Source organism: Eschscholzia californica, unplaced genomic scaffold (assembly GCF_041429995.1).
Source record: "Eschscholzia californica isolate CP2 unplaced genomic scaffold, dmEscCali1.0.p SCAF_3, whole genome shotgun sequence".
Lineage (NCBI taxonomy): Eukaryota > Viridiplantae > Streptophyta > Magnoliopsida > Ranunculales > Papaveraceae > Eschscholzia > Eschscholzia californica.
Window position 1 is genome coordinate 33972425 of NW_028238420.1, and position 27239 is coordinate 33999663.

The 27239-nt window shown below is 35.6% G+C and overlaps 5 protein-coding genes across 8 annotated transcripts; 1 reads left to right on the forward strand and 4 right to left on the reverse strand.

The window, feature by feature from the left end:
- Positions 1-1195: 1195 nt before the first annotated feature.
- LOC147549735 (5-methyltetrahydropteroyltriglutamate--homocysteine methyltransferase 1) lies at positions 1196-5823 on the forward strand. Of its 2 annotated transcripts, none has more exons than XM_086666518.1 (9): positions 1196-1502; positions 2036-2476; positions 3062-3189; positions 3285-3676; positions 3792-3955; positions 4044-4124; positions 4213-4379; positions 4478-4583; positions 4820-5823. In XM_086666518.1, exons 2-9 carry the CDS (start codon positions 2039-2041, stop codon positions 5639-5641), a joined length of 2298 nt encoding a protein of 765 aa, XP_086522644.1. In that variant the 5' UTR covers positions 1196-1502; positions 2036-2038; the 3' UTR covers positions 5642-5823. The 2 variants fall into 2 exon arrangements, with proteins under 2 accessions (XP_086522644.1, XP_086522643.1); XM_086666517.1 differs by having other exon boundaries at positions 1196-1271.
- Positions 5824-7200: 1377 nt separating this feature from the next.
- On the reverse strand, positions 7201-13796 carry LOC147549736 (MIF4G domain-containing protein / MA3 domain-containing protein). Of its 3 annotated transcripts, none has more exons than XM_086666521.1 (14): positions 13370-13796; positions 12858-12906; positions 12675-12769; positions 11778-12576; positions 11598-11665; positions 11392-11474; positions 10593-10692; positions 10298-10383; positions 9698-9780; positions 9377-9498; positions 9184-9285; positions 8533-8826; positions 8300-8422; positions 7201-7806 (listed from the first exon to the last, which is right to left on the reverse strand). In XM_086666521.1, the coding sequence occupies exons 2-14, from the start codon at positions 12859-12861 to the stop codon at positions 7426-7428; spliced, it is 2340 nt and encodes a 779-aa protein (XP_086522647.1). In that variant the 5' UTR covers positions 12862-12906; positions 13370-13796; the 3' UTR covers positions 7201-7425. The 3 variants fall into 3 exon arrangements, with proteins under 3 accessions (XP_086522647.1, XP_086522645.1, XP_086522648.1); XM_086666519.1 differs by having other exon boundaries at positions 13310-13612; XM_086666522.1 differs by having other exon boundaries at positions 12858-12934; positions 13185-13543.
- Positions 13797-17089: 3293 nt separating this feature from the next.
- LOC147549737 (secreted RxLR effector protein 161-like) lies at positions 17090-17398 on the reverse strand. The gene has a single exon (XM_086668381.1). It carries the CDS (start codon positions 17396-17398, stop codon positions 17090-17092), a length of 309 nt encoding a protein of 102 aa, XP_086524507.1.
- A 5191-nt stretch (positions 17399-22589) lies between these two features.
- LOC147549738 (uncharacterized) lies at positions 22590-24229 on the reverse strand. Its single transcript, XM_086668382.1, has 3 exons — positions 24220-24229; positions 22964-23046; positions 22590-22910 (listed from the first exon to the last, which is right to left on the reverse strand). The coding sequence occupies exons 1-3, from the start codon at positions 24227-24229 to the stop codon at positions 22590-22592; spliced, it is 414 nt and encodes a 137-aa protein (XP_086524508.1).
- Positions 24230-25557: 1328 nt separating this feature from the next.
- LOC147549739 (uncharacterized) lies at positions 25558-26778 on the reverse strand. Its single transcript, XM_086666523.1, has 2 exons — positions 26497-26778; positions 25558-26254 (listed from the first exon to the last, which is right to left on the reverse strand). The coding sequence occupies exons 1-2, from the start codon at positions 26603-26605 to the stop codon at positions 25701-25703; spliced, it is 663 nt and encodes a 220-aa protein (XP_086522649.1). The 5' UTR covers positions 26606-26778; the 3' UTR covers positions 25558-25700.
- Positions 26779-27239: the final 461 nt, after the last annotated feature.

The following is a 27239-nucleotide window of genomic DNA, read 5'->3' on the forward strand; positions in this document are numbered from 1 at the left end:
AGTCTCGGTTGCAGCAGTTTGTCATCAAGATTTATTTCATATAATTTAGGTCTTTATATGATCTTTATGACTCAAGATGTCTTTATTCTTGGAATCAAATCTAAAAAAATAATTGTATAAAACAGACTCCCTTTCTGTCGTTGAGATTGTTTTTATACTTCATTTACACTTTTAACTTAAGTGATTTTTGTAGGTAAACTGTTGTCATTAAGTTCAATAAATTGATCTCTAAGTTATTTTAGGGGGGGTAGTGGATAGGGATTTAGAAGGACATTCGTGGACAAAATGTCTCGTAGACATTTCAAGACATTTTAAGACATTTCGAGACATTTGTCTGTAGACAAAATGTCTTTATAGACATTTCAAGACATTTGATTCATGGACAAAATGTCTTTATGGACATTTTAAGACATTTGGTTTATAGACAAAATGTTTTGGAGACATTTCAACATATTGAATCCATGGACAAAATGTGTAGTGGATATTATTATTGTTACTTTATTACTATAATATAATAATAATAATATAATATAGTAATAATATAATATAATAATAATACAATAATATAGTAACATATAATAAGATAATAATAATATAGTATAATAATATAATAATAAGATAATATTATAATAATATAATAATATTATAATAATATAATAATAGTATAATATAGTAATGGCAATAATATCATTATTACTATAATAAAGTATTATAATAATTAATATTTTTATATATTATTTATTATAAATTATTTAATCTAATTTGATAATAATAATTATTTTTATATTTCTTAATGAAATGTCCACAAGTGTCTTCCATATTTTGAGAGACATTTTCTCTCCAAAAGCTCTCCAAATTTACACTAAAATGTCCTCACATGTCTCCAAAACCAATTTGTCTTGAAACGTCCTTAATTTCGTGTCTATAACGAATACCATAGACATTTCAGGACATTTGAAATGTCTCAAACGAATAACACGGATATTTAGAGACATTTTGAGACATTTTAAATGTCCCCAACCAATAACACAGACATTTGGGGACATTTAAAATGTCCCCAACCAATAACATAGGCAATGTCACTCCAAATCCCCCACCACTACCCCCCTTAGGTTAAAAGAAATTCCTAACAAAACAATTTGCTCCGTTCATTATTTTGTCTATAAATGACCCGAAAATCTCCCATTTCAATCTCGTGCCCTTCTCTCTCTCTAAGTAGAAGAAGAAGAACCAATCTTTAAAGAGTTATTCGGTTCTACCTCCGAAAGAAGGTACGTACGTCTTCTTCGTACTTTTTTCCATCCTTAATTTAGATTTCACTTCTTCATCTTCTTACTTTTTCTTCTAGTTCAAGTATCCGATCTATGCTCTTTCATCTCTTCTTCTTCTTCTAAAACAACTTCATTAAATTACTTTAATCAAGATTAATATATTGACTGATCAGATTTGGTGTCTCGATACTTCTCTGGTTTTTGTTTTCTTTAATACGAGCAAATCTTCTGGTAATTTTTTCTGATTTTTTCATCTTGTTTTTGTCTCTGAAAAGCAAACTTGAATGTCTTTTACGTATTTCTGTTTTGTTTCTTAGATCTAGTTATAGATCGTTAAATTTGTGTATAATCTGTTATGAATTGGATCGTCAGATGCTATTTCTGTTTTGTTTCTCTGGTTTTTCAGTGTACTTGATGAAAATGTATTTCATATGGTATTTAATTATCTGATGCTTAAGAAATTTGTATTCAAAGGTGTGAGAATAGTCCCACATCAGAGAAGAAGGGTGATCTAGGTCCTCTCCCAAACATTTGCCAATTGGTTTTAAGTTGAATGACCACAAACTTAACAAAAGCCACGGATTGGATCTCTTTATAGTTATTGAATTAGATTAAATTATAGTTAATGCAATTGAATTGCAGATCCAGCTCTGTGTCAGTTAATTTAGCATTTCTCTAATATAATTAGGTTTGATGCCTTTAGGTTCTTCTTAATTACTAATCATTTGAGGTTCTGATTTTCTGATTACGTTTGTTTTGACCAGAAAATGGCATCTCACATTGTTGGATATCCTCGTATGGGACCAAAAAGAGAGCTCAAGTTTGCTCTTGAATCTTTCTGGGATGGAAAGAGTAGTGCCGAAGATTTGCAGAAGGTGTCAGCAGATCTCAGATCTTCCATCTGGAAACAGATGTCTGGTGCTGGGATCAAGTACATCCCAAGCAACACCTTTGCTTATTATGATCAAGTTCTTGACACCACAGCAATGGTTGGAGCAGTTCCCGCAAGATACAACTGGAACGGTGGTGAAATCGGGTTTGACACTTACTTCTCCATGGCAAGAGGTAACGCCTCTGTACCTGCAATGGAGATGACCAAGTGGTTCGACACCAACTACCATTACATTGTACCTGAATTGGGCCCAGACACCAAGTTCTCCTACGCTTCTCACAAGGCAGTGACTGAATACAAGGAGGCCAAGGCTGTAAGTGCCATTGAAATTTTTATGTGATTGTGATTTCTATGTTAAATTAGTTTCTGTGTAGGTTTTGTGGTGTAATCCGACTGATCTGTTTTGAGACAAAGCCTCTCTCAAAACCGATATCTTCGCCCTTGACCACACTTACGTGTTTTAGATGTTACATGCCTGCGGTCAGATGGAAACGAGATATTTTATTCAAAATATTTCCACCAAAACCGAAATTTAACTAAGTTTCTCTTAATCGTAAACAATGCCTTGTCAAGAAAATAAATTTCACAATATTTTGGTCGAAAGGACCAAAATATTTGCATTTCAATGTCTACCGAAATCTCCACCTAAAGAAAATTCATTCCTGGGGTTTGAACATGATAAATATGCATAACGTTATTTCCGAAGAATGAATCTAACCAATTGATTGATCACAATTATTTGAATAACCAAACATTTGGGTTTTTTAGTTGTTTTCAGATTGTATTTCGTAATTTGTATTACTTAGCGATTTGGAGAAAGAATGTAGTTAGTTGTTTTTATATATTCTAGTTCGTGGTTGCTACAACAGTTTTATTTATTTTTCTTTTTGTGATGCAGCTTGGAGTTGACACCGTTCCAGTCCTCGTAGGACCTGTATCTTACTTGTTGCTATCCAAGCCTGCCAAGGGTGTGGAGAAATCCTTCTCTACTCTCTCTCTTCTTGGAAATGTTCTTGCAATCTACAAGTGAGAACTTGCAAACTATGTGCAAAATATCATTCTTTATTTCAGCCTCCTTGAACATCTCTTTTAATCGGCTAATAATTTCAAATCCTCTGCAGAGAAGTTGTGGCTGAATTGAAGGCAGCAGGTGCTACCTGGATTCAATTTGATGAGCCCACCCTTGTCATGGATCTCGAAGCTCACCAACTACAAGCATTTACTACTGCTTATTCTGAGCTAGAATCTACTCTATCTGGTCTAAATGTTGTAGTTGAGACCTACTTTGCTGATGTTCCTGCTGATGCATACAAGACTCTCACTTCTTTGAAATCTGTTACTGGTTTTGGATTTGACTTGGTTCGTGGTACAAAGACCCTTGATTTGATTAAGGCTGGATTCCCATCTGGCAAATACCTCTTTGCTGGTGTGGTTGACGGAAGGAACATTTGGGCCAATGATCTTGCTGCATCTCTTGAGACTTTGACTGCTCTTGAGGGCATCGTCGGCAAAGGTATAGTGTCATCCATACATTTCTCTTCTTACATTATATATATATATATATATATATATATATATATTGTTTGACGAATACTAATTCTTGTTCATTCCTTTTTTACCCTCTTCAGACAAGCTTGTTGTTTCTACCTCATGTTCACTCCTTCACACCGCTGTTGACCTCATTAACGAGACCAAGCTAGACAAGGAATTGAAATCATGGTTGGCTTTCGCTGCCCAGAAGGTTGTTGAAGTAAATGCCTTGGCAAAGGCCTTGGTTGGACAGAAGGATGAGGTGAACTTTCTTTTAAGTGAATAATATCAAGAGTACTTCTACTAGCACTAAATTACTGATGTTTGTGGTTGCTAATATTTTTTTTTAGGCCTTCTTCTCTGCCAATGCTTCAGCCCTAGCTTCAAGAAAGTCATCCCCAAGAGTGACAAATGAGGCCGTCCAGAAGGCTGTAAGTACTTTGACTAACTTTATTGTTCTCATTGTCATTGTAAGAAACTTCGTGTGCTTACCTGTAATTATGTACAATCTTTGCTTAGGCTACTGCTTTGAGGGGCTCTGACCACCGCCGAGCCACTAATGTGAGTGCTAGGTTGGACGCTCAGCAAAAGAAGTTAAACCTTCCCGTACTTCCTACCACCACTATCGGATCTTTCCCACAAACTCCAGATCTCCGAAGAGTCCGCCGTGAATACAAAGCTAAGAAGTGAGTAATCTCTTAGGTTTTATTTCATTATCTTTCATATTCATATGTTTCAAAGCTTTTTGTTATCCCTGTTTGATCGTTTCTTGTTTACTTCTCAGAATCTCTGACGATGACTACATCAAGGCCATCAAGGAAGAAATCAGCAAGGTTGTCAAGCTTCAGGAAGAACTCGACATTGATGTCCTTGTCCACGGAGAACCTGAGGTATGTCCCAAAACAAATTAAGTTCCAACATTAGTTAACCACATGACGTTGGCACCTAACGTGGAGATAAAACATCAGCAAGCTATGATAAAATATGGACCAGAGCCGGTCACGCTAGCTGATGTGGCATGTGATCGTAATCCGATACTCATAGAATATGGTCCATGTTCTTAACGCTTGACAAAACATGTAAGGTGCGAAATAGAATCTAACATCTGTTCATCTCATTTATGTAGAGAAACGACATGGTTGAGTACTTCGGAGAACAATTATCTGGTTTTGCTTTCACCGCCAACGGTTGGGTTCAATCCTACGGTTCAAGGTGTGTCAAGCCACCAGTCATCTATGGTGATGTGAGTCGTCCCAAGGCCATGACCGTTTTCTGGTCCTCAATGGCTCAGAGCATGACTTCTCGTCCAATGAAAGGAATGCTTACAGGTCCAGTCACCATTCTTAACTGGTCTTTCGTTAGAAATGACCAACCTAGATTCGAAACCTGTTACCAGATTGCTTTGGCAATCAAGGACGAAGTCGAAGATCTCGAGAAAGCTGGAATTAACGTTATCCAGATCGATGAAGCCGCGTTGAGAGAAGGTTTACCTTTGAGGAAATCCGAACAAGCTTTCTATTTGGAATGGGCCGTTCACTCCTTCCGTATCACTAACTGCGGCGTCCAAGACACAACTCAGATCCACACCCACATGTGCTACTCTCACTTCAATGACATCATCCACTCAATCATTGACATGGATGCTGATGTCATCACAATTGAGAACTCTCGATCTGACGAGAAGCTTCTCTCAGTCTTCCGTGATGGAGTCAAGTATGGTGCTGGTATTGGACCTGGAGTTTACGACATTCACTCCCCAAGAATCCCATCAACAGAGGAAATCGCTGACCGAATCAATAAAATGCTTGCAGTTCTTGAAACCAACATCCTTTGGGTTAACCCAGATTGTGGTCTAAAGACCCGTAAGTACGGAGAAGTTAAGCCCGCTCTCACAAACATGGTTGAAGCAGCGAAGATTCTCCGCAAAGAGCTCGCCAACACCAAATGAAGTGGTTCTAAAACAAGTTACTGAATCTTTCTTTTTTTCTTGTGTCATTTTATCGATTTTAATAAGTCTGATGTTTCGAGAGAATGGATTTTGCAGTTCAAGGGTTTGAGATATATGTATCATTGTAAGTTAGATTTTGCTCATCTAATGGTCGAATTAATGTTTTCGTTTTGTTAAGAAAATGTTTACTCTTATCCGTCTGTTTGTCTATTTACATTTCTGAGGAAGGAAATGGCCGACTAAAAGATCGAAGAAATGGTAGTTTATATATTTGTTTAGCCACTAGAGAATTCTTTTGTGTGCATAACTAGTTCATATAATTTCGTTTCTTGTAATCACAAAAGGCATCTTTAAATAGATGCCTTTTGTTATATTCTCCACCCTCAGATGAAATACAGTTATATCTCTACCATCCGAATTTGAAATTTTAAATCCCAGCCATCGAATATAACTTCGTGAGATTAAATCTCAGCCGTTAGGAGGAGCAAAAAAGATACCTCCTCCCTTGTTATATAGATTTGTGCGAAAAAATGAAGTTCTAAATTTTTCGAGGATAATACCCAACTGCTTTGGAGATCTAAATAAACAAGAGTTTTTAATCTATATAATGAGGGAGAGTATTTCTTTTGAATATATCCCATCTTCAATGAATAAGATTATACCTTCTAAATTTATCTCAAATGATTAAAGACAACATTTCTCAAACTTATTTTCAAGGGTTGAGATAATAGAACTATCCGTGCTTACCAGAAACAGGTTATATCCTCGTTGATAACTTATGTCCGGACAGAAGAATTTCTTACCTGGACAAATAAACCAACAGGATACACCCTAGTATTCCAACATTGCTTGTTTTTATTATTATTATTTTTTTGTTGAAACAAAGAGAAGGAAAGAGACTAAGGGACTAGATCGACGGGAAGCTCTTGAAAGGCGTGCCACGAGCGCCTGGTTTTTCTTGCCCCACTTCGCCAATTTGCTAGCTCATTTTGGTTCCTCGAGATGTAGGAAAATTTAATGTCTTCAAATAGGTTCTTGAGGGTAAGGGACTAGATCGACGGGAAGCTCTTGAAAGGCGTGCCACGAGCGCCTGGTTTTTCTTGCCCCACTTCGCCAATTTGTGTGCTAGCTCATTTTGGTTCCTCGAGATGTAGGAAAATTTAATGTCTTCAAATAGGTTCTTGAGGGTACCAATTTTATCCATTTATTTCTCCTATCGCCAGTCTGTTATCGTGCTGTTGTTGTGAAGGAAGCGGATAAGGTTTTGGTTCTACGATATAACAAGGGTCATGTAAAAATCAACCCTATCTCACCTTCAAGGGGTTATATAGAGCAGGAGGTAACTCTTGTTTAGTAATTGAGATACATTTTTCTTCCCTTACTCAAGACATCAACAGTGGTCCATCCCCAAAGTCTTCCTACTTCTCCATTTTCCAATCAGATACGAGAAATGAGAAATGAATCAAAAGCTTTATTTACAACGACCTATCAGTAGAAATATAAAAGAACCCTATTTGTAACAACCATTGTCGACCTTGATACTCTGTCACACAACCGCATGAGAAGATTAGGTAGATAAGATAACAATTAAGATAAGTTAATTACTTAGTCTACAAAATTTCAGATCAGCAGACCATTAAAATCATTACACTTCTGTTGGCAGATCTTCTGAAATAGGTAAACCTATAAATTTAAGAGAAACTCAAGAATCGCGACATATAAGATCTACTATAAGCATATCATGGTAAACAAAATTGGAAGGACAAAAAATGTTCCAAAACAGATCACATTAGGGTTCCAGCAACATTACTGAAAGCCTTCTTTGCGATCTTCCATTTTGTCGAAACTTTCTTGCTACTCGTAACATATTGTTTGACGAAGAACTCTATACCGCTTCGAAGATTTTCAAGCTCGGGTATGATTCCTATGCGGGTGAAAATGTTCCAGACAAGCGCATCTGATAGATCAAAAATGGTTTCGAAGAGGATTTTGAAGTGCATGATCCTTTTTGGAGTCAACTGAGAAGGATCGGTGAAGTCGATTTTCTTCAAGACTGCAAGCGATAAGGAATAGGAAGAGAGCATTTCTGCAACAAATTTTGCTAGATTTATCGAGCTTATCAGCTCCATTTGATCGAGTCCTTGATAATGATCCCACAGACAATACTGCAAAATAAATAAGAAAAAATGATAAGAATACATTAACTAGATAAGACCATCTTGCTCAGAGACCAAATAAAACAACCGTATGGATTTCTCAACCGTATAGATTTCTTTCGAAATTTAATGAACAATTACAAGATATGAATGGCTTAGCATGACACATATTACTATTATGGGTTGCAACAAAAAAAAAAATTACTAGCATGACTTTCAGCATTTTAGGGTTTCGGAAATCGAAGGGTAGTTTAATGTATGTCCTGAAGTTTTACTCATTCCAAGTTTTAGACCAAAGTTTGTCTAATGGACAGTATGGTAGCCTATATATATAAACCTAGGATTCTGTCCAACCTCCTTTCAAGAATTAATTGGCTACCAGCTACGGCGAAGTACTCAAAAACTGAGTTACGACTTATAAAGCGATTAGTGGCTTAATGGCATAGGGATAACAAATTACTGATTATCTACAAAAGAAAAAGTAATAGGGAAGAAACATTACTTGTAAAGTGAATTTGTGGTTCTTGTCGTGGCTGCACAACTTGGAAGCCAAGATAGTGTAATATTTATTAAACACCTTCTCCTGCATACAGCACCCCACGAGAACTCGCATAATTTCTCTATCCTGAGTTTGTGCGGAAAAAAAAATCAATTTTCATAAGGTTAGGAGATAATTATAATGAAAATATGAACGCAAAAGAAAAACGATTAAAGAAAGTTGGTTAAGATAGGGACCTGCTTCCCTGCCAGATCCAATCTAAGAAGCTTCTCAAAAGCATCTATATAGTCCTCACCACTCATGACTATACAAAAAATTGCTCTCCTTGCATCTGTGTTCATTCTCTGAGCTGCTGCAAGTTGCAATAACTTCTGAGCTTCTAAAGCCTCCTTGTCAGTGGTACTTACAATTTCTTCAACCTTATCTGTTGAAGAGGCAATATCTCCGGAAATCCACCATTGGCATTTCTTGTTAGGATCAAGGAGCTTATTCCACTTCAACCCGCGAAGTAAAATATCTTCCACTCTCAACTGCAAGTAAGAAAGAAAAAGAACAGAAAAGAAAATTATGTTGAATAATTGAAATAAAATGATCAACCATTGATTTTTACACCAATGCGAACCTAATGAAGAGAGCTCGAGTTTGCTTTTCCTTCTGATTGTTTTCAACTAATTATATGTTCTACTTTTAGTTTGTTTGTTTTTTAAAGAACAACGGGATCACTCGAAGAGTTAAACCACAAAATTTGAATGACTTGGAGATTTGGAATGCTCTTTCAATTTCTGTCAGAAATGATCAAACTTGTTTACTGATCTAATAAGATATAAGGAATGAATGATTAAAAGAACACACATTGGACTGAAAACAAGAACCAATAATGAACAAACCTTTTGTAACCATTTCTTAATTCGAGTGTGCTGAGAAGGATCCTCTTTTGACCTTTTCTTGTTGTTCTTGATATCACAGATGGTGTCAAGCATAAATTCCATCTGCAACAAACCAAAAAAGAGGATGGAGATAAGAATTTAACGCAGTAATTCTAGAAACTAATCATGCCTTCATCAGTGATAAAACATGTACTCGTTTGTTATTTGCTGGCTGGTCATCAGAAGAGGACTTCAACTCCCTCACTCTATTCTGAATACTGACTATAAAATCCTTCATTGCAGTTGGATCATCACCTCGCAACTTCATTCCACAACCTATTAACGCCATAATATTATCTAGAAGTTAATCATAATGTATCCATATGCTTAGTGTTTGTCTCTTTCTAAAGATACACCAGAAAATTAAACACAAAAAAAGTAGTACAATTTATGGGTCACGTGGAAATTGAATTCTCCACAGTTTTTTTTATTTTAAAAATTGCAGGAACTAAGCAAACAAGAAAGGAAGACTTACACTGTAGAATTGTCAAGATAGTAGAGACATCTATTTCTAGCAAGCGCTTGCTCAAAATTGTCAGGAAGTCGTATATCAAATCACTGAATAATAGCAATAAAGAGCTGGGTCTTAGACAAATACTGAGATAGCAAATTATTCCTCGATAAAAGTATTCAATTTCTTAGAAATATGTAGAGATAGCAACAACACATCATAGTATCTACAAGGTGCAATAGCATGTAAAAATAGAAATCAAAGGGAAAAAAAATAATAATAACAACCACATGGTATGCAGATTTTCAACCAAGTTAGGTTGTTCATATCTTCCAAATCTTTTGTCCTCACCTCAGTGGGAACCATTGGCCGGAAATATATAAACAATGACAAACATAATCCAGTGAAACAACCATCCCTACCAAATCCAGTTAAGAGTATATTTTTCCAGCAAAGAAATGTAATAGAATGAGCAGACCGGCTTTAGATCTGCTCATTTCCTATCTCCACTAAAAGCAATCATAAACTTTCCCTCGAATATATTCCAAAAAATAGGGAAATTTAACAAAAAACATGCTATACATCGTTTCTTGCATTAAAATTCTAAAAATAGATAAAACCCACCTTGAGCAAACTCCAAATATGCATAAATAAGAGAGTAGGAGGGTCAGATTACGCAGCGAAAGATTGTCTTCCTTCATGAATTCATCCTGCAACAGAGACACTGGAAGTAATATAGGGCGATCCAAACAAATGATTCATAAATTTATGCTATAAATTGCTTTTAAGTAACAGTTTTGAGCCAAAAGTAAAATGATGTGTATCTATTTAAGTACAGTTAAGTGTGACTTTAAAGAGTTTACAATTAGTCAACTACAATATAAATCAGTATCTGTACAACATTGTAAGGTAAACGTACCTCAAAAGATTTAGCAAGTGAAGCAATCAGCTTAGCACCGAGGTCGATACCAACTAAACATGCCATTCCAGCAACAAAAGCTGCGAAAACAGCAGCATACCTAAAAAGAACAACAAAATTTTTAATAAAGAAACATCGAACTAAAAACTCTACGAGAAGTAGGGGAGAGGGGGATCAGCAAACTCAAGTTATACGACCACCATTGGGTTCAAATGTGCTATCTTGTTTGGATGGATCACTTGGAAAATAGCCATTTCGGCCAGGTCCGGGCCGCAGGAAGGAATGCAGTTACGGGGAATAACAGTCCTATAAAATGACCCCTATTAATCACAATATCTTACTCAACTAAAATACCTCTATAAAAGGTATTATATTTTAGGTTTATCCTTCGGGAGACGGAAAATTTGAACCCACACCGCACCTGTGAGTTTTCTAATACCCCTATTGGCAGGAGTGCTGCTCTGCTAGGAAAGCAATTCGATTATCATACATGCACACCAAACACTATTTTTGGATCGCATTCCCTTGTAATCATATTCCTTTCCCCATGCGCCAAGCATGTTAGTAGTTTGTCAGGTATATTGCATTCAAAATATGTCTTTAATATGCAATGATATTCCATATCTAGAAGATGCAGAAATGAGTAAAATAAGATGTAGAAATATTAATAAAAGAACAGCTCCAAGAATAAAATGTTACCACAGCAACATAAAATAAACAAAACAATAAGGAAGAATTGCAAAGGAAGGAATAAGAACAAGGGAGAAGACATAGGGAAGAAAAAGATGCAAATCTTAACTGTTCATTGCCACGAGGTCCTCCAGAACAGGAAGACAAAACCTCCCCAGCAATCATTTCAGAACCAACAGTGCGACTCAGAGACTGCAAATCAGTCAGATTAAATTGTTCAGAGTTTAGAGGCTCAAGAAAAGTGCATCTTGAGCAAAAATAGAATGAAATTCACAAGATTATGGATCAAAAGAAAACAAGACAGAAGGTAAGTACCTTGAGGATGGTAGATATCTGCTCCGTAACTGATTCAACATTTGATTCCGAAAGCCTATTTAGGAGCCCTGCAACAAGTAGATTATTAAGAATTATATCAAACCCCAAACACGAAAAGTTCCATAAACATCTGATGATCTGAAGAAATTGTTTGGAGTTGCAAAAAGTAGAATTACATACCCCGCACTTGACGGCGAATACGAATGAACTCTTCTGATTCATTAGAACCACGAGATCTCAGGTGAGGAGCTACATATTTAGCACTCACATCCACCACTGAGGGGTTTTCATATGATTTTCCAATATCCACCTCTGTGTTACCAGTTTCCGGTGGGTTAGATACTTCCACCGCCTCATCATCATTTGTCTCACCCTCCTGTCCTTCAACTGATACACTTGAGAGCTCCTTCTTTTTACGTTTCTTCCTGTGTTTTAAATTATCTTCAACATCCTGAAGTTCATTTGTTACAGAATCAATAATGGAAGGAATCCCCTCAAACAGCATTTCCATACCATCATCCATGCCCCGCAATTTTCCACCCTTCACTTTGAGCTTCTTTGCTAGCCTTCTCTCCAATTCCAAATCCTCTTGGGCAGAAACCCCTCCTGTCCCCATTTCCATTTCGAGATACTCTTCAAATTTACTTTTCGATTTTCGCTTTAGCCCTTTCTTCTCTTTCCCCTTTTTTGTTGTTGTTGAAATCAAATCTTCTGAAGCCTTCGATTTTGATTTCGATTCCTTTTGCTTAACTCTATCACCATTTCCATTTCTCTTATTGTCAGTAGATACATTCTCAACATCGCTCATATCAGAGTTCTCATTCGTGACTGTTAGTGATTTGGATTTCATTCGCAAATTAAGTCGATCTTCACTTTTTTCTCTATTAATAGACTCATTTTCAATGTCACTACTATTGGAAGTATCATTAACTATTAGTTTTGACGTCTTTGGAGTTTGTCGCTTCAATTTCCTTGCTTTCTACAGTAATTTAAAATCAGATTACACCCAACATATTTTGAAGATTATTTCAAGAAAATAGAAAATTTAAAGAAGCTGAAAAATTAAACGGTCATTACTTGATGTTCCATCCATGATAAGTGTCGACTCTTCTGCTTTTCTAATCGGGCTTCTTTACGCTTTTCCCTTCTCGATTTATCACTGGATTTACTCTCTAAATACATCAAGGGACAAAATTAACATTAGAATAAGAATGGTGAAAAATGTAATTCCAGAACTTATGATAGAGTAAGAACTGTTACCCATTGTTTATCTGCAGTCGATATGAAACCCTAGACTTTCACCTTTCTTCTGCAGATTGAAAAAAAAAAAGATAAGTCTGCCTAAGAATTCAACACATGGAAGAGAAAAGCAAATAAAGAGGGTTAAAATCAGGCGAAAAATTGACTGAGAACAAATAGGACAAACATTACTGAATTCAGAAACCTAATTTATAGCTCATTCACATGAACAAAGAACACATGAACATTTGGTTCTTGGATGTAAGAGAAAAAACATCCAAAAAGAGTTGCTTAGTAGACAAATTCGTAGTATCATACAAAAAAAGATCAAATCCCTATACTTTTTACTTGCCTTGAGTGGAACAGTGTTCATAAACCCTAGCATTCTCATTGATAAACATATTTAAAAAAAAAACAACTTTAGGGTCTGTTTGATAAGTAGGAAAGTCATGTTGGAAAATGGATTTTCTTACTTTAGGGACTTCAGCAAACCTCTCTATCTTCAGCAAAACTCTACCTTCAAACACAAGTACGATTAGCAAACAAGAATCATCCGAGAACACCAATTGAAACCCTAACTCCACTTGTGGTTAAGTTTTTCTTCAGTTTAGATTAGAGATTGAAAAACCCTAGAGGCTAGAGCACTGATTCTGAATTTTGAGATGGAGAAGAAAGGAGAAGAAGACAATTCCTGAAAATCTGAAGGCACCCCCATAAAAAGTCCAATACGTATCTTAATTTTTGTAGGCACACTCCTCCAAAAGTCTAACCTATACGGAGAAGGGTTCCACCTGACCAACCCGATGAAATAAACGAGTGGGGTCGGGCCCACGTTTTGAAGTGATACTCGACATCCGATCCTGACCCGTTAGTATTTGCCCGACATCTCGGTCGTGCATTTCCTTAGCTCCCCCAAACCTATGACAACATATCAGGTTTAACCAAAAACGAATTGAAGACATCTTCGACACTCAAACTTTTAAATTTTTATCTTGAACAAAGGACACCTCACTTATTTGAGCTTTAGAGTGTCTTCTTTGTTTCTTACAGGTCCAGTTCATCATAATCAAGTGGAATCTTAAGGAGAGTTCTTTAACTGATTATATATCTTGATCATCAAAGCAATACTCGAGAAACTACTTTCTGACATCATCAGGGAGTCGCAAGAGAGAGTTTAGAGAAGATCTTAAATGGTTAAATTGTCCTCATTGATTTATCTTCTGTTTTTTTTTATATCTTCATCTTATATCAAATTGAATTCATAGATTCTTTGTTCTTTAGTAGAACGTATACAACGTTCTCATCTATACCAACAACGATTGGTTGGAGTGATGAGAGGTTTAGTCTGGTTGGAGTGATGAGAGGTTTAGTCTTCTAACTTAGAGGTCAATGTTTCGAAGCACGCTAACAATTCAAAAAAAAAAAGAAAAAAGTTCTCATCTATAATGCATCTTAAGAATTATATTGGTGATAACAGATGTACCATAAGTTTACATCTCTATGATGGCTAAAACATAGTTTTGTTTGAGTGGGACTTTGGCTCACTGTGCCAACTACTAGGAGATGTAACTCATACCTACAATTGTCTTTAATTCTCATATCTACATTTCAAACCAAAATTCATAAAGCAAAACATACCATCACCAACACTAAAATTAATGGTCTTCTTTACCAACTTACCATCATTGATTGTCTATTGTCGTGCTGGTGTTAATGGTGGAAATTAAAATTCTTATGATCTATAATCCACATAAAATGTACACACGACGGATTGCCCATGCGGATGACACTGGATATACCTAGTGATTTTAAAATTATATCATAATAACACATGTTGTAAAATGATTTTAAATAAAAGTGTTAGAATTTTATGTAGGTTTCATCAAACCCACCAACTAAAACACTAATCCCTTGATCTCTGAATTTCACGCTTATTACAAGATTCATGAGTAGAAATAAAGAAAATCATGATAAAACATGTGAACCTTTCTCCATTGTAGAAGATGGTTCGTTTAATCTTTATCTTCTACTTTCTTCTCTTCTTTAAATCCTTAACCTTCTTCTTTTGCTTTGTTTCTTGATCTTCTTTCTTCGATAAGATGAAGTGAAGTAAGGTAGAGATGAAGTAGACTCTTTTCTCTTTCTCTTCTCAAGCTCACTAAGTGATGGATGAGAACTAGACTCAGTAGAGCAAGAGCTTAACTCTTTTTCTCTACACTCCATCTCTATTTATACAAGTCTCTAATCCATCATAGAGTTTGTATAAGAAACTACATGGGTGGCAAGTGTCCCTAATGTGTCAAACAACAAACTATTAAGCTTGTAGACACAAGACAAGTGTCTCTTAAGCTTATAGATTTATCTTGGATTCAGTTTTCTTAAGCCCACTCTTTTATGGGCCTTGATTGTATGGGACATGTAGATATGGGCCTAGTACTTGCTCTATTTTGCATAGAGAACAATTAAATGTATAAGCCCATCTTACATTCTCCCACTTGGCCCATACAATCTAAGTCAAAACAAAAAAATTAGTAAAATTGGTTTTCGAAAATATTTTTCGAAAGACTCGATTAAGGCTTATGACTAAGAAAACAGACATGCGCGCGTTTTTTAACAAAACATCTCAATCCATATCTAGTACATCACAATATCATCAATAAGAAAGTTGCTAATGCGAGTAATGGCGGTTACACGTCTTAGAACGACATGTTTCCTTCCATGTACCACAACCCAACAACCCACCTATCATGATCATCATTAGGAGTATAGTCACAAATCCATATTCATAACTAGTTTGCTCCAATTCAGCTAGAAATCTCATCAAGACAATTTCTATCTTACTAAAACTATTCTTGTTGCTTTTCAACTCATTTTCAATTATATGCATATATAGGGATGTCAACGGGGTGGGTTTGGGACAGTTCATCCCCTTCCCAACTCCGTCCCGTTAGTAAACGGGTTTTACCATAACCGTCCCAATAATTAATCGGGGTGGATATTCAATTACCATAACCGTCCCAATTAAAAATTGCTAAATCATTACCACCCCCGCCCCACCCCATTTAATATAAAACGAGTCGGGTCGGGTTCAATGTATTTTGTTTCACAAAAGTTATTTTAGTTTGAAGTAACATAACAATTGTTAACAAAATTTTATAAGACTTTGAGTTTATCAATCATAATCACTGCAACTACTTAAATAATATAAAACATAAATTAATTAAATTGATAATATAAGATTAAAGTTTTAGAAACATAACCTTAAATAAAACATATATTTAATATATAACATACTAATCAGTTCGGGGGCGGAGTTTACTATCTAATACCAAACCCGCCCCGAACCCGATTAGTTTTTTAACTTCATACCAAACCCGAACCGTTTACTTAACAAGGCGGTAAAACCCGTCCCATAGGGGCGGGTTTGAGAAAAAATCCGCCGATTCGGACCAAATTGCCACCCATATGCATATATGAGTAAACAAGAATATAGAAACATAATATCAGGAGATCTCAAAAGTGTTTATAGAACCTTCATGCTTATTCAATCCATATTATTACAAGGATTACTAAGACCCATTGTTGCAACATGTTCCTTAAATGTCTTAGTATTCAAACCCTTAGTTAATGGATCAGCAGGGGGGCCCGTGACCAAAGCCACCAAAGCGGTCGCTTTGAGCTCAAAATAATCAAGGGCCTCATGTTTCATATTTCGTATGTAACTTTCGAAAAACTAATTATATTTTAAATCAATTTCAAACACAATTTAAGTCGTAGCTTGGTGGTAAAGGGTTTAGATATTAAATGAAAAGTCAAGCGTTTGATTCCTACCATTTGCATTCTTTAAATTTTACTTAATTTTTTTCTAATATTCATTGTATGGGGGCCCCAATTTTTGGTTTCGCTTGGGGCCCCCGATATACTAGGGCCGGCCGGCCCTGTGGATCAGCTACCATAAGCATAGTACTAATATGTTCTATAATCACCGTATATTTCTGAACCTCCTCCTTAATGATAAGATATTTGAGTTCGAGGTGTTTGCTTCCTCTTGAGCTCGAATACTTATCATTCTTAGAGAAGTATACTGCGGCGTTGTTATCACAATAAATTCTCAGCGGTTTGGCTATAGAGTCGACGGTTCCAAGCCTTGAGATAAAATTTCGCAGCCATAAAGCATGAGTCGTGGCTTCATAACATGCCACGAACTCAGCCACCATAGTGCACGACGCATATATGCTTTGCTTAATGCTTCTCTAGGATATGGCTCCACCCGCTAAAAGAAACACATATCCTGAAGTAGACTTTCTGCTATCAGCACATCCAGCAAAATCAGCGTCTGAGTAACCCTTTACTTCCAGATTATCAGTTCTTCTGAAAATAAGCTTATAATCTTTGGTTCCTTGTAAGTACCGCATCATTCTCTTTGCAGCTTTCCAGTGAGCCATTCCTGGGTTACTTTGGTAAAGTCCAAGCATACCCACTATGAAGCTAATATCAGGACGGGTACAAATCTGAACATACATAAGGCTCCCTACGGCAGAGACATAAGGAATATTTCCCATTCCTTTCTTTTCAAGATCATTTTGTGGGCATTAAATGAGATTGAACTTATCCCATTTCATTATTGGTGTTTCGATTAGTGAACACTCTTTCATGCCAAATCTCTCTAGAACTATTTCGATATACTTCTTCTGAGACAATCCTAATAGACCTTGTTTGCGATCTCGGAAAATTTCAATTCCGATAACAAAGTTTGCCTCATCTATGTCTTTCATTTCAAAGTTCATAGAAAAAAATTTCTTGGTGTCATATAATAAACCAAGACCGCTAGTGGCAAGAAGAATATCATCCACGTACAAAACCAAATATACGAACTTACTCCCACTAGTCTTCTGGTATATACATTGGTCAACAATGTTTTCTTTAAATCCGAAGGTTGTAATGGTATCATTAAACTTAAGGAACCATTGTCGGGAGGCTTGCTTAAGTCCATATATTGATTTATTAATATGCTTACTGGTGGGCCTAAAAGGTTACCCTAAAAGGTTTATACCGCAAGTGCACGGTGATCAAGTAGTAAAAACCCGGTAAGACCAGAGTCAATCCACAAAGACTTGTCAAACCTATTCTAAAACTTAGAAGTAGCACGTTTTCAAGATTGATTTGATTTTGGTGATAAAATAATAAATAATATAACAAATAACGGAAGTGAACTCAAATGGGGAGCAGTCTAGGATATTGAAATTCACAACATAAAATCACCTTTAGCACAAATAGTTAACTAACTAATTCTCTTAACTCAAAATTCTAGATAAAAACTATCCGAATTTCGGAAGATGTTTTCGTTAAAACCCGATTGATAATCATAAACTTGTATTTGTTTTATTTTGAAAAAAACAAAAATCTCTAAGCTATTGTCTATCAATCAATAAACATATATCATCAAAGAATTTAACTAAGCATGATATATCAAATTTAAAAGTATAGGCAATGAAAAGAAAATTAATTTTAACAAACTAAAAGCAATTTATACATTGCATCACATTCAAAGAATTAACCAAATAACATTATGTTTCTAAAGGTTCAAGAATGAGTTTCATCTAAATCCTAGACGGAGAGTTAGCAATCCATATTCATTAACATCAAAAATCATGATCATTGTTTGGATAATCGAATTACAATTAAAGAAATAGAAATAAAGAGAATGGATAAAACCAATAATCAATAAAGATGCCTTTGTTCCTGATTCACCATTCACTGTTCCTTTCTTCCCAATTACTCCAAGAATAGCCTCCAAATCAAATCAACTTACTTGGTTGTTGTACCAGTCTCTCTTATTCTTCTTCTTTCCTCTCTCTAAATGTTTAATGAAGCCCTTAGAGGAAGAAGATGATACAGAGATAAGGCTCTCTGTTCCAGAGAAGAGATCACTGTTTTTGTTCCCCAAAGAGAAGATGATCTTTGTTGCTTCTCTGTTCTGTAATATATAAGAAAAAGAAAAGAAAAGAAAAATCTCCCTCTAAGAATATCAACCAAAATCTCTTCTCTTTCTAAAAACTTTAAGTAACCCAATCTGTCTCTGTCAAATATATCAACCGAATCTCATCTTCAATCATTCTTTCTCTCTAGAAAATCTCTAACAATAGAGAAGAGATAACCAAATCCATCGTTCTATCTTTGTTGTCCTCTGTCCAAAAAAAATCTCAATCAAGCTCTCTTTCCAAATAAGCTCTTAATCTTTCCATTTCTAAGATAAAAATCAATCTTAACTTTCTGTACATATCAATCGAATCTTCTTCTGTTTTTTTTTTTTTCATATCTCTGTTATATCTCTATCCTCATTCTCTCTTTAGAAGTGAAGGTCAGAGGGGAAGAATAAGAACCTCACCCATAAAATATTACCAAGCTTCTTTCTTTCCTTTTCTATTTTCTTCCCTAAGAAATTCTCAAGCTTCTTTCTATAATTTCATGAAGGCAGCCGTGATAGACTTCCCGGCCACTCTCCCGGGTGAATCCCGACCGGGTGAGGTGGTCGGGCCAGATTTAGAGAGAGAAATTTTTTCACTTTCTCCCACCTCTATCTTCGGTCGTTCTATTTAGAAGGAATTGAGCAAAATATGAATGGATATTTTAGAAAGGGAAAGTATGGGCTGAGAAGGGAAGGATCGTATAAAATCGTATAGAAAGAAATGGTTGGGAAAGTTTCACTCTCTCTCGAAATCTGGCCCGGCCACCTCACCCGACCGGGATTCACCAGGGAGAGTGGCCGGGAAGTCTATCACGGTTGTTTCATGAAACTTTCCCAACCATTTCTTTCTATACGATTTTATATGATCCTTCCCTTCTCAGCCCATACTTTCCCTTTCTAAAATATCCATTCATATTTTGCTCAATTCCTTCTAAATAGAACGACCAAAGATAGAGGTGGGAGAAAGTGGAAAGGGAAGATCTCCCTCCCATAAATTTGGGAAGTAACCGTTCAACTTTTGCTAGTTATGATAGGGACTGATTCGGTGTAGTGCTTGAAAATGAAGTCTGTCCAGTGCGGCTCCTCTGATATAGACACGTGTGCCAAAACTATTTCGTGCGTTAGATCTTAACAATACACGGATGGTTGCACAGTGGAGTCTTGCACTAGGTTACACGGGATCATTAGCTCCTGGACGTCCCAAAATCCATCCGCCACATACCGAACATATCCCACGCATGACTGCATCGTCAGATCTGCTTAACTGTTAGGCGCCATTTGTCTCGGGACGGTTGTTGCTTCACTTTAGTCAACTGTATTTTACCCAAACTTTGACCCACTATAATTTTCTTGTCCGGACTCCGATTTGACTCTCGTTTTCGCCTACAGATAGGTCTTAGACTCTACTTTTCAATCGAGTACTAAAATTTCCAAAATACCCTGATCTCCAAATGACCAAAATGCCCTCAAGTGTGTCTAACTCCCGATATTATTCGTTTTTCACGTTCAATTATGTAAAATACACCTGGACAAGAGAAACACGTAATTTATTAGGGTAACTACTCGAAATGGACTAACTAGTCCAAGTTAAGAGATTCAAATGGGACATTGTCATGTCTCATCACTTACACACCATATGTTCCATCTCTGCTTCTAAGTAGTCTTCTGGCTGTTACATGTAGACCTCTTCATTTAAACTCCCATTCAGAAAAGCTGTTTTCACATCCATTTGGTGAAGCTCTAGATCATAATGAGCCACCAAAGCCATAATGATTCTAAGTGATTCCTTTCTAGATATAGGCGAAAATGTAACATGATAATCGATGTCTTCTTTTTGAATGAAGCCCTTTGCAACAAGTCTGGCCTTATATCGTTCAATTTTGCCCTTAGAGTCGAATTTAGTCTTAAAGACCCATTTACACCCGATGTTCTTACACCCTTCAGGCAATTGAACTAGATCCCAAACTTTATTCAGTTTCATCGATTTCAACTCTTCATTTATTGCATCAATCCATTTCGAAGAATTACTTTCAATTGCTTGTAAAATTGAAACTCGGTCTTCTTTACTCGTCCCAATGTCGTATTCAGATTCCTGATGGTACACCAAATAATCAGACGAGATAGCAGGTTTTCTTATTCTCTGGGACCTGCATAGCTCTAATGGATTATGAGGTTGTGGGTCAGGACTCCCACTAGCCTCAAAATCCTCTAGGAATCTAGCATTACCAGTTTCAACAATTCGAGTCGTATGGTTAGGACCATAAAATCTATACCATTTAGATTTATCAGGGTTATCTAATAAAGAATCCACTAACTGTTCTTGAATCCAATTTCTTTTTATTTGGGTTATAAGTTCTAGCTTCCGCTGCGCAACCCCAAACATGCAAATGTCTCAAACTGGGTTTTCTTCCAGTCCACAACTCAAATGGAGTTTTCAGAACTAACTTACTAGGAACTCGTTTTAAGACATAAATAGCAGTCTTAAGAGCCTCTCCCCACAACATAACGAGTAGATTGGAACTAGATATCATGCTCCTAACCATATCCATTAAGGTTCGATTACGCCTTTCAGTAACACCATTCTGCTGCGGTGTTCCAGACATTGAATTTTGTGCACAAATGCCAAGATTTTCAAGGAGTTTGGTAAATGGACCGGAGTGTTGACCCGAATCATCATGTCTTCCATAATATTCACCACCCCTATCCGATCTGATGATTTTCACTTTTCTTTCTAGTTGCCTTTCAACTTTAGTGATAAATACCTCAGCTACACTTACTGTTTGAGATTTATCATGCAACAAATATATGTATCCATAACGTGAAAAATCATCTATAAAGATGATAAAATATTTCTCTCCACCTATAGAAGAAGTGGAGAAAGGTCCACAAATATCGGTATGAATGATCTCCAGAAGATTTCTGCTTCTTGTGGCTCCTTTCTTGGTGGGTGTTGTTGTTTTTCCTTTTATACAATCAACATATGTCCCAAAATTAGTGAAGTCTAGGTTTGTAAGGATCCCATCCTTCACAAATCTCACCATCCTTTCTTTCGAGACATGCCCCAATCTTTATGCCACAAGTTAGCAGAATTTTCATTAATCATGTTACGTTCAATTCCAAAATTAACATTATAATGCAGGGTAAAAAGAGTGTTTGCAAACTGATCATCAAGACTGAGTTTATAAAGTTTATCACTTAAAATACCAGAACCCACAACCGAAGAGGTTTTAACAAGATCAAAACACTGGTTACCTAAATTCAACAAGTACCCCAAAAGATCTAGCTGATACATAGATATCAAATTTCGAGACATCGAAGGAACAAAAAGAGTATCAGCCAAGTCCAAAATGTAACCAGTATTTAAAACTAAACGATAAGTGTCTATAACTAAAACTTCAGAAGGGGACTGGTTTCCCATTAAAATAAAACGCTCAGTCGGACTTGGGGTTTTGCTTGTAAGGAATCCCTGCATTATTTTGGAAACATGAATATTAGCGTCAGTATCAATCCACCAATTATTAGAAGGAACTTTAATAAGATTTCATTCGAAATATTAGCGTGAATTAATTTTCTTTCCTTTCTTAGGCTTCCATTTAGTTTTCTTTACTTCTTGAGAAACCATATGAATTGAAAAACTTTCTTGTTACTTAAGCCTTGTCTCCTCTTGAACTAACATACTTGAGAGTTCATTTACATTCCATTGTTCTTTCAGTGAATTATAATTCATTTGGAATGTAGCATACTAAGGAGGCAAGGAGTTTAAAATAAAGCAAACAATGAAAGGTTCATCTACATTCATACCAAGTCCTTTCAGCTTTGTCAATGCTTGTCATTTCTATAATATGCTCTTGCATTCCCTTAGTACCATTAAACTTCATGGTAGTTAGTTGAGCCATTAAGGTGCCTGCTAAAGACTTATCAGCAGCACGAAATCTTTCTTCAATTTCTTTGATGATATCCTTAGCATCATCAATTTGAGGAAGAAAACACTTTATGTTGCTCGCAATTGTCATTCGCATAAACATTAGGTTCAATCTGTTCGATCTCTCCCAGGCCTCAAACAAATTCTTTTCATCCACACTACTAGAGGCAGTAAGAGCGTCGGTCTATCATACAATAATGAGCGATCCAAGTCAAGAACACCTAAGGTGAATCTGACATGTTCACTCCATTCAGAAAAGTTTGAGCTTGTGAGCATGGGAACAGATGCAGCTTGCGAATGAAGTGATATAGGAGCTGAAACTGCAAACATCAACCATCACATTACATTATAAGCAAATAAGTAAAAGAAAATAATTAGGATCGATAGTAAATTATCCTATAAACAAAACGACCCCATCATAATTTATCCTTTGGGACTAAATTAAGACATACGTGCAAACAATACAAGCGATCATTATTAATACATTCATTGATTGTATCATCTAACCACAAAAGGGGTTGTCACCTTTGGGCAACACAAACCAAGTTGGTTAAGTCATACAATACCACACATCGATTAATTATTGTAATTCATATTTGGACAAATCATAAGACAATAATAATCGACCAATTAATTAATGATGTCACAACATTTCATGCATAAGACTATAATGAACCATAACATATGTGTTTCTCTACTCCTTAGATCGCTTTGGCAATCTTTCATAATGGTTAAACACATAATTTATTGTTCACGAAGATCTTATACTTTAATTACGTACACAAATCATGAGTCACATTAAATACAAACATTAAGTTATTTAATTAATCATACATACTCATGTTAATTTAATTATGTATTCATGCATAGGAGTAGTAGCAAGTAAGTAAGAACTATGACCATTGATTAGTTCTCACAATGCAACCAATAATTACCAAATATTGGTTCAACCTTATTCATATCTTCACAAATTATTGTCATATTACTTAATTTCAAGGTAATAAATAATAAACTATTATGATAACTTGCCTCAACCTTTTCCAATGAATAATATATTACATGAATACACGTATTAACACTTAATTGCAAAATCTCTACAAGCAATTAAGGGTCTACGGAAAACCATCTCGATCACCGGAAAACCACTCCGGTCACCGAAAAAATTTAGAGATGTATTTTCTATAAACAAGCATAATATACACATGCATGAACTTCTTATACACAATAGTAACTCACACTTGTATACTAACATCTCTATAAACAAGATCATATCAAAATCATGTATAAGAACATAGATCTATATAAATAACTACTCTTCTTTAAAGAACAAACATGAGATTCATCAACCATGGGCTCTAATACCACATGTTAGATTTTTATGTAGGTTTCATTAAACCCACCAACTAAAACACTAATCCCTTGATCTTTGAATCTCATGCTTATTACAAGATTCATGAGTAGAAATAAAGAAAATCATGATAGAACATGTGTACCTTTCTCCATTGTAGAAGATGGTTTGTTTAATCTTTATCTTCTACTTTCTTCTCTTCTTTAAATCTTTAACCTTCTTCTTTTGCTTTGTTTCTTGATCTTCTTTCTTCTATAAGATGGAGTGAAGTAAGGTAGAGATGAAGTAGACTCTTTTCTCTTTCTCTTCTCAAGCTCTCTAAGTGATGGATGAGAACTAGACTTTACTGGAGCAAGAGCCTAGCTCTTTTTCTCTGCACTCCATCTCTATTTATACAAGTCTATAATCCATCATAGAGTTTGTATAAGAAATTACATGGGTGGCAAGTGTCCCTTATGTGTCAAACAACAAACCATTAAGCTTGTAGACACAAGACAAGTGTCCCTAAAACTTATAGATTTATCTTGGATTGAGTTTTCTTAAGCCCACTCTTTTATGGGCCTTGATTGTATGGGACATATATGGGCCTAGTAGTTGCTTTATTTTGCATAGAGCACACTTAAATGTATAAGCCCATCTTACAAAAAGGATATTGATTTACATGATGAAATATGACTATGCGTACTAAGCGTACTGTAATATGAACTTTTATATATACAAAACAAATATTTAACTTTTGGACATTATTCAAAATAGTAAAGTAGTTGGATATAAGTAAAATCGTCATAAACAATAACGCACGAGAATTCATAATGTATATGTGTATATAATGCGTGCAAACAATATAATTATATGAAATGTCAAGAAGAAGAGAATTAAAAAGTGAAAATGTTGGCAAAGAATAGCACACGGTAAAATTTTCACCAGAAAATAACTTGAAACTAGACTTCATTTTGTCAAAAATAAAAGGGAGAAGATGACGATTAAATGGAGAACATGTTCATAGGCACGGTCTAGGATTTTGGTCAATTACATATCAGAAAATATGAAATTTATACGTTATAAACTTATATGTTACATCATGATAAAATATGAAGTTTCATACTGTAATACATTTTGGGAGGACATTGCTAAAGTTACAAAAGATTTTGACAAAAGATAGTTCCCAACTGATGTGGCGGTTGTGGTTTGAAATTTTGACCAAATCTAGATCGTTGGGAGATGAATATCACAACCGCCACATCAGCTGAGAACTTTCTTTTGTCAAAATCCTTTGTAACTCTAGCATCTCCCTTTCATATTTTCACGGTTTGTGGACCTCCGATCTAATTAAGTCTCAGTGTGGATTCATCCCATTTTAATAGCCGAGATGGATTTTTAGCATGGAAGCTCATTTTTCTATTAAAAATTTCGATTTTTTATTTTCCATATAATACTTCTATGATGAAAATAATCATTAACAAGGACGAATTGTTACACCATATTGGACTACTTTTTAACACTTTCTTAGGCTTCCATATCGAAATTAAATCAATTTTACATCTCAATCAAATTTAGAAGTGCAAGTAATACATCATTATTATAATATATTTAGATAAATCTTGTAAATAAGAAAATTTACTAGACTTAATGACCACCGTCTTCTCCCACCGGAGATGATGTAAGATTACATGTCAAATAAACTCCGGCAGCCACCACAGTGGCCACAAGAACTGCCACCCCAACAATCAACTTCCTATGCTTACTCAACTTCACAAGCACCCCTTCACTTTCCACCTTTCTTCTATGCATTGACAACCTACAAACACCACCAACACCACTATCTTCACCATTTTTGGTTGATCCACTAATCCCACCACTGTTATTTACACCATTGGTCATTGCGTTCTCTTCTTTATCCCAAGGTTTCCGGTCACTGCCGATATTTTGGCCAATTGGGGAAGTTTCTTGTTGCGGTGGAGGTTGATTTTGTGGTATTATTTGAATGGGTTTTTTCGGAAATTTTATGTAAAGAAGTCCTCCTATGAATTTCGCATTGATATCGTTCACGTTGCAGTAATTTGGTACGGGGAAATCTTTACGAAATCGACTCCATTTTCTTTCTTCAAGAGGTCTTTCTCCTGTTACCTTTAAGTTACCATGAGTGTCTACTTGAACCCTTAGTTGTTCCTTCTTGAATCCTATAGATAACCACAAGAGAGTTCAAATTGTTAATTCTCAAAATCATGATGAGTTTTGAATGTCTCAGTACGAAAAATTGTAATGAACATTTGAGAAATGCGAATATCCGGTGATAAATCAACCGTTAAGGTCAACAATAAGTATAAAATTGGGATACACTCATAAATGCAAGAGCACAGTTATGTTGCACAATTTATAAAAACAAAAAAAAATTGAAGTACTTAAGGTGAAGTAAAGGTACCAGGAAGATGGAGGACAAGAGTATCTAATCCTTCTTCTCTAACCCAATTGAATGAAGGTTCAAAATCGTCATACGAGCGCGTGAAATGAGCTTGAAACTTGGTGTCCATTGTTCTTTGGAAAACAGTTTTCTTGCTTGATTATTCTTTCTCTTTCTCTCTTACTCAAACTCTATTGACAGATGAATAATGCAGAAGATGGTTTGATTAATTGATTTAGGCTTGTTTATATACCCCTTGCTTTTAATTCACATTTGAGGTTTATGTACTAGTACTTTTCTTTTTTTAATTTTAAGGGTTTATTTGAAAGAGATTTATACTTGTTTGGTTTCTTTGGGTTTGGGTTTGTTAAAAGTATTCCAAGTCACATAGGGTTGAACATCTCTAGCATAGGCAAAGTGAATGTTCTCATGTCTTTGGATGAACAACATTTTGCTTTTAGAATCTCTTAGCTTATTTCAACCAAAAAAAAAAGAATCTCTGAGCTTAAAGTTTGGGTCACCCACAACAGCTAATAAGAAATAATAAAAAGTTAAAAAACATTTAACGTTTGACAACAAATCTAGTAGGACCATGAAATTCTTATGCGGAGTATTTCTTTTTTTTGTTGAAAGGGGCCATGAAATTGAATAATATCAATTAGTATTTTTTTTTGTTGCAGAGAATAATATCAAGGGAAATGATAGAGTGACTTAGAATTCGGTACTTAGAGGATGACATATTTCCTCATTTGGAAACAAAAACG

Bases quoted from the DNA above. Each gene is read 5' to 3' on its own strand.
- LOC147549735 (XM_086666518.1), top strand. From the start codon at position 2,039: ATGGCATCTCACATTGTTGGATATCCTCGTATGGGACCAAAAAGAGAG. The intron at 2,477-3,061 runs GTAAGTGCCATT...TTTGTGATGCAG, and splicing joins AATACAAGGAGGCCAAGGCT to CTTGGAGTTGACACCGTTCC. The intron at 4,584-4,819 runs GTATGTCCCAAA...TCATTTATGTAG, and splicing joins TTGTCCACGGAGAACCTGAG to AGAAACGACATGGTTGAGTA.
- LOC147549736 (XM_086666521.1), bottom strand. The intron at 10,693-11,391 runs GTTAAGATTTGC...TGTTCTTTTTAG, and splicing joins GGACCTCGTGGCAATGAACA to GTATGCTGCTGTTTTCGCAG. The intron at 7,807-8,299 runs GTAATGTTTCTT...TTTATTTTGCAG, and splicing joins ACCACAAATTCACTTTACAA to TATTGTCTGTGGGATCATTA.
- LOC147549737 (XM_086668381.1), bottom strand. From the start codon at position 17,398: ATGGGAAATATTCCTTATGTCTCTGCCGTAGGGAGCCTTATGTATGTT.
- LOC147549738 (XM_086668382.1), bottom strand. The intron at 22,911-22,963 runs GTCAGATTCACC...ATTGTATGATAG, and splicing joins TTTCTGAATGGAGTGAACAT to ACCGACGCTCTTACTGCCTC.
- LOC147549739 (XM_086666523.1), bottom strand. From the start codon at position 26,605: ATGGACACCAAGTTTCAAGCTCATTTCACGCGCTCGTATGACGATTTT. The intron at 26,255-26,496 runs GTACCTTTACTT...GGTTATCTATAG, and splicing joins TCTTGTCCTCCATCTTCCTG to GATTCAAGAAGGAACAACTA.